Source organism: Suricata suricatta, chromosome 9 (genome assembly GCF_006229205.1).
Source record: "Suricata suricatta isolate VVHF042 chromosome 9, meerkat_22Aug2017_6uvM2_HiC, whole genome shotgun sequence".
In the NCBI taxonomy this organism is placed as follows: Eukaryota; Metazoa; Chordata; class Mammalia; order Carnivora; family Herpestidae; genus Suricata; species Suricata suricatta.
This window is the reverse complement of record NC_043708.1, coordinates 80,804,153-80,810,541: the sequence shown is the minus strand read 5'-3', so window position 1 is coordinate 80,810,541 and position 6,389 is coordinate 80,804,153. Positions and strand designations below refer to the sequence as shown.

At 55.1% G+C, this 6,389-nt stretch overlaps 1 protein-coding gene across 1 annotated transcript; it reads right to left on the bottom strand.

Annotated features, from left to right (window-relative positions):
* Positions 1-4,491: 4,491 nt before the first annotated feature.
* CHST14 (carbohydrate sulfotransferase 14) lies at positions 4,492-6,350 on the bottom strand. Its single transcript, XM_029951435.1, has 2 exons — positions 6,090-6,350; positions 4,492-5,930 (listed from the first exon to the last, which is right to left on the bottom strand). The coding sequence occupies exons 1-2, from the start codon at positions 6,267-6,269 to the stop codon at positions 5,268-5,270; spliced, it is 843 nt and encodes a 280-aa protein (XP_029807295.1). The 5' UTR covers positions 6,270-6,350; the 3' UTR covers positions 4,492-5,267.
* Between the last annotated feature and the right edge of the window lie 39 nt (positions 6,351-6,389).

Here is a 6,389-nt window from a genome sequence, read left to right as displayed (position 1 = left end):
GGCCGAGTTTTCGTTCAGGATCCTCCCCACCCAGGACATCTACAGGCTTTTGCAAGGCCAACAGCTATTTTCTGGTTGTTGAAAAGATCATCACAGAATGGAAGGGAAGCAATACCCATTGGTCAGAGCAGCCAAGTTGGGGGCTGTGTGGCAGCCACGGGGGTGCCTGTTCACTTGTCCCTTCGAGAGAACCAGCTGTGAGAAGCACAAAGCTGCTGTACCTTCCACTCTGCCTCAGTGCTCCAGCCCCCCACCTCCCTGCCCCCCTTTCTGCCAGATGAAGAGCTCCTCTAACAGGCATCTTTGCCTGGGATTTCCCATGGGCCTTGCCAGGACCTTTCTAGAGCTGCACTGTAATCTGAGACTCTTCTCACCCAGTTCTTCCTTCCCCCTCTCCTTTCACAGGTGCCACACTCTTCCTGACGACTGACTCCTACCCCTTCCTCCTTTATCCTTCACACCTGTTTTCTCCTATAAATCTCTTGTTTGTCAAATTCTGTCTTGACATATGCTGCTCAGAGAACCTGAACTGAAAGTCTAGCATATATGCGATCTGGGTCCGGCACCACTAGCAAGCTGATTCTCAGGTGGGCAAATCTGAAGAGAATCATAATAGTTGGAGGGAGGCTCTTGGACAGGCTCACTTGTGGGTGCTGGGAAAGAAGGTTGATGAAGGGTGCAACAATCTGAGAAAATGAACACAGTGCTTATCAGCACATGCAATGAGCTCGAGAGCTGAAGATGCATGTTCCCTTTGGGAGGCGCAAACGTTACAGGGAGCTGGTTTAATCCCAACTCCCACCATCTCTTTGGGAAAGCTTCCTCATCTGTAAAATGAAAATAATTTTACTTACCTTGCTGGGCTGTAAGAATGAAGAGACTGTTGGGGTGCCTGGGTGGCTCAGTGGGTTAAGCGTCCGACTTCGGCTCAGGTCATGATCTCACACTCTTGTGAGTTCGAGCCCCATGTTGGGCCCCGTGCTGACAGCTCAGAGCCTGGAGCCTGCTTCTGATTCTGTGTCTCCCTCTCTCTCTGCCCCTCCCCCACCCACACTAGCTCTCTCTCTCAAAAATAAATAAGCATTAAAAAAAGATAATAGTTTTTAAGAATGAAGAGGGTGTTGCGTGCAAAGGACTTGGCAGTGTCCTGGCAACGGTGCTCTCAGTTCAGAGAAGCTTTGCTAATTATTTGTATTTTCTTTTAGGAAGAGAAGGCAAGCCCCTCCTGTTGCTTAAAGCCAGGCAGGGTCTGGTTCAGGAGAAAAAGCATTAGATCCACCCTGGAAGAGGCCTGCTGGCTTGCCCCCCACCCCTTGGAAAAGGTGAGAGTTCTGTGTTGGGGGAGGTTTCAGCTCCTGCAGAGGGTCTGTGTGGTGGGACCCTCGTGGAGAGAGGGGCTCCGGGTGGGGGGTGGGGAAAGGGGAGGGAAGGGAAGGGAAAAGGACCTCCAAAACTCAGGTGAGCTGGTTTCTGCTGGGAGTGGAGAGTGGAGTCAGGGCCCAGACCCGGAAGGCCAGCCCTCTCGGGCTCCTCCCCTTTCCTTTGTCCATTGCCTTCAGCCGGTGAGAGAAGTTAAGCTGCCGGCCCCATCCCTGTGCCCAGGGGAGCGAGGCTGTATGGTCGGAGCCAGTTTGAAAGGAGACCCTTGTCCTCATAGGCGCCGGGCAGTGGCAGTAGCTCTGTGTGGGGATGAGGGCAGACCCAGTGAAAAGGAGGGATTGCAAGAAGACACGGTCCAGGTGTCCAGTTCTGGGAATGCCCCTGCCTCACCCTGGCGGCCCAGAGCTTGCCGCATACCCCATGGCCCTACCAGGACTACCTGGACCCGCCACAACTCTACACTACCTCCTATTAAAAGGTCCATTTTCAGGGCACCTGGGTGGCTCAGTCAGTTAAGCCTATGATGTCACCTCAGGTAATGATCTCGCGGTTCGTGAGTTCGAGCCCTGCGTCAGGCTCTATGCTGACAACTCAGAGCCTGGAGTCTGCTTTGGATTCTGTGTCTCTTTCTCACTGCTCCTCCCCTACTCACATTCTGTCTGTCTGTCTGTCTCTCTCACAAATAAAAATAAACATTAAAAAAAAAAGAAGTCCATTTTCCTGAAAAGAAGGATAGGTGACCAATTAAGTTCCTCAGGGCTAACTCTAGGGAAAAATAGTGGAGGTGACAATTTGTCTTAGCACGCCCTCTCCCTCTTACCTCAAACCCTCCTGACACACCACAGGTGTCTGGTTCTGGCTGCCAGGATGCTCTGTGGCCTGGCACCCTTTTCTGGCTGGGAGGAGAGTAGCCAAGCAGCTAACCACATCAAGGACTTCATGTGTCCCCCACTCCTCCGGTACAGGGACTGGTGAAGTCAGCTGGGCTGAATTGGATTCTCGGAAAATGAAGAAATGAAAGAACTGAGGAGGGCGGATGTGTGCAAATGCCCCCAAATACAACCCCATCCATCCTCCATCTTCCTTCCTATTCCCTTCTCTCTCCACCCTCCCTTGCACAATCTCTCCTACTATTTGGGAGGCACACAGACCTGGGTTGGACTTTGGGCAAGATACTTACTCTCTGGGCCAGTTTCTGTGTCTGTACAACAGGCTAACACCTCTGCTATTAGCCCGCGGTGAGATTTAAATGAGGTAACACAACAGGGGGCCAGCATCCTCAACCCCCTCCCCCCACTCCCCCCTTCCCTCCAGCTGCGGGCCTTCACAGCTGGACTGATGGCTGCCTTAGGTGGTAGGTTGGAGCTAGCAGTGATTCCAGGCCAAGGGGGAAGTAGCTGGGGGGAGGGGGAGCAAGGGGTTCCTGAGGGGCTGCAAGCTCAGAGGAGGCCTGACCCCTTGGCAGTGGAAGTGAACCCACGGGTGAAAGGGGCTGGATGGACACCCTGTCCCAGCTTCTCACCTGTCTCCACAGCGCTCTGAGGGATCGGGTGTTCAACTAGCATTTCAAAGATCATCCACAGAGCGGGGTGCTGGGATGCGCCCTTTTCCTCATTTTGCCTTCATTCATCCTCACAGGACTCTGCATAAGATGGGCGCAGGTATTCCTATGATTAGTAAAGTGTGTGGAGGCTCAGAGGTGGTCCAGCGGCAGCTGGGGGGGGGGTGGGGCTGGCACTTGATTGGTCTGGACTCCAAGCACAGTGCTCTTTTTCTGTTCTGCAGCAAGATGCACACTTTGATTTTGCCTGGACATCTGCATGCCAGCCCCCTGGGCTAGGTTCTGGGAATGTCACATGAATGAGACAGACATGGTCTCAAATTCACACAATCACATTCTCAATGGGGAAGACTGATGAGTCACTGGGCAGTTACAACAGAGAGAGTGTTATCAGCGGTGAAGTCCCAGAGCCAAGGGGATCTTGAAGAGGGGCATCTGACCCAGACCAGGAATCAAGTAAAGGCCTCCTGGTGAGTCATGGCAGAGAACCATGAGTGCCCACAGATTTACCCTCCCCTGATTTCTCTTCTGAAGTCAGGCCAATAGCATGGCTCGGTGTGAGTGCTATCTGCAAGGGGGCCCTTCCCATCTCCTTCCCTCCCTCCCTGCTTCTGGCACTGCCTCTCACCACTGGCTCCGGTGCCTGAAGTACAGCAGTTCCAAGGGGGGTATAGGAAATAGGACTAAGAAGGAAGGGCCAGCTTTGGCATTGCATCTCTCCCATGGGCACAGTGGGCCCGGCTTCCTAGTCCCCATCCCCTTCTGGTCCTGGGATCTCTGGACAGCATTGGGGAACAGGTCCCCCTGTGGCCTGTCCTCTACCGCTCAGGTTGTATTCCTCCCACTTGCCCCAACTTGTCCACAACTTCCTCTGGACCCAAGTTAGCAAGACCCTGCCCCTCACTCAACGTCTTTGCCTTCTTTGTAATTCTGAACACCAAGAATAACTTCCCCTGGCTCACACCACAGTCCCCTTTTTCATTTCGGTCAAAAAGTATTGCTGGGGCACCTGGGTGGCTCAGTGGGTTAAGCAACTGACTTCAGCTCAGGTCATGATCTCAGTTCGTGGGTTCAGCCCCACGTTCAGCTCTGTGCTGACAGCTCAGAGCCTGGAGCCTGCTTCAGATTCTGTGTTTTCCTCTCTCTCTGCCCCTCCTCCGCTTGCAGTCCCCCTCTCCCTCTCTCTCTAAAATAAATAAACATTAAAAAATTAAAAATAAAAGAAAATGTATTCTTGCCCAAGAGGAGGAGGAGCCAATGTCTCATACCCACCCTGTTCTTCAGGGAATAATCCATGTAGGTGTGCTCTAGACACAGGCCCATTCCTAACTGGGCCTGTCCTTTGGGGCCATTCCAGGGGCTGAGTCTGTGATCTGGTATGGCCTATGGGAAGCTGCCAAAGGCTCCCTCATAAGGAAATGGCCCACTGGACTGGCCCCAGCGACTTACACTTGGTCTCACTCTCTCTACCTCTTATGAACTTGGAAGACAGGCATTATGGAGAAATTTTGGATACATGGGAGCTCATAGGGAGAATTACAGATGCTAACTTTGTATACAAAACTGCTTTATTAAAAATTCAGCAACCTGGAAAACAAAGCCTTCACAAGGGTTCTATGAAAAAGTACAAATTTTAAATAAATGAGTCAGAAAAGTGGCAGCCAGTTACACCAGCCAGTTATAACCATGGGGGAATGGAGGAGGTACCCAGGCCCCCCCAAAAAAGTCTGGGCACAGGGGTCTTTGGACTTGCGCAGGGCCAGGCAAGGGCCCTGACTCAGTTTTCCTTTCCTTGGAAAAAATGGAAAGAACCTGGAAAGCGTAGGAAATTGAGTCTGAAGCAGAAAGGCACAAAAGTCATTTAAAAGGCACGACTGCTGACTCCAGCCCCAAGCCGCATAGCGTGAGTGAATGGGTGACCAGACCCCTGGCTCTGGTCATTCTCTTGATTGGTGTCACTTCTAGGTTTTGGCCACAGGTTAAGGTGGACCAAGTGGACGGCACAATTCCTGCAGCCCCGGGGGCCCTGGAGCCAGTCTTTGGAAGAGATCTGTCACACTGGCAAGCTGGTGTCTAGCCATGCCAGAGCAAGCAGGGTCGTGTGGCCCCTAAGAAATTCCCTCAGCGGGGAGCATTGGGCCTCTTGTCCAACCTGGTCCTCTGAGCCATGGTGGGCATTGCCCTGGACAAGGAACTCCTGAGGCCAGCCAGTCCCTGCCATCCGGACATCTGGAGAGGCCCCAAGCCCCTGGAGCTAGGATTTTCTGAATGGCCGGCAGTTGGCACTGTCAAAACCAGTCCCCAACAGCTGCTGGCCCATACTCAGTCACTGGTGACAGGCCTCCCTGGTGACATTAGGCAGTGGGTAGGCAAAGAGGGAGAAGTCTAGGATATACTTAGGAAGCACATCCTGCAGGAGGGCCCGTGGGGCACTGCACAGGTGGTAGTGGAGGCTTTCAGGACTGGCAGGCCGGTACCAGGCCTGGCGAGCTGGGAATCGTACATGGGGTGGTGCCCGCACCCACTCCAACACCTGGTTGGCATCAGCCTCCAGTCTCTCATAGGAGCCTACAAAGTCGTACTGCACCGCGCAAGGCTGGCACAGGTGGTACACGGGCATCCAGTGCTCATTCATCCGCTCAGGGTCCTCGTCCACCAGGTATCTCAGGAACTCGGGGAAGGTGACATCGTCCCCTGCAGGGCTGGGCCCCGCGCCCGCCCTGTACCGCCTCACGATCTCGGCTCCATAGCGTTGCTGGTACTCTCGGATTTCGCCAAACTTGTTGCGGTAGGCAGAGAGAAGGCGTTCCAAGGGGTCCCGCACAAACAGAAACTTGAAGTAGTGCTGTAGGCGGTAGCGAATCTCCTCGGGCCGCAGGTCGGCCAGGAACACCAGGTCGTTGCGGTGGTCCATCTTGAGGCGGACGTCCACGCTGTCCAGGACGCCTGACAGCACCTTCAGCACCCGCTTCCAGTTAGAGCAGGCCACCTTGGGGACGTAGCAGTAGAGGAAGCGGTAGCGGTCACTCACGAGGATGTGGCGCAGCAGGGTGCGCCGCTGCCCCACTGGCAAGTCCCAAGGGTCCCGGGGCATGCCTGGCTGTCCGCACACCGCCCGCAAAGTGCGGTTCCGGACGTCCTGCCTCACCTGCAAGTCCGAGTCCCCGGTCTCCAGGGACAGCCCTCCGGGCCTGGGGAGGGCCCGGCGCCAGGCCGCGCCCTCGTGACTGGGGGGGTGCAGGGGAAGGGGCTTCATCTCGGCCAGGATGCCCCGCTCGATCATGAGCAGCAGCCCGCTGGAGGCCACGATCACCGCGAACATCAGCATGGACGGCAGCAGCAGGGGCGGCCCCCCAAGCCCGGCCCGGGCCCGGCCCAGTGGGGCCCGCCTCAGCGCCCGGCCCAGGGGCTCGGCGCCATTTGGGGCCGCCAGCGGGGTCAGCGGGCG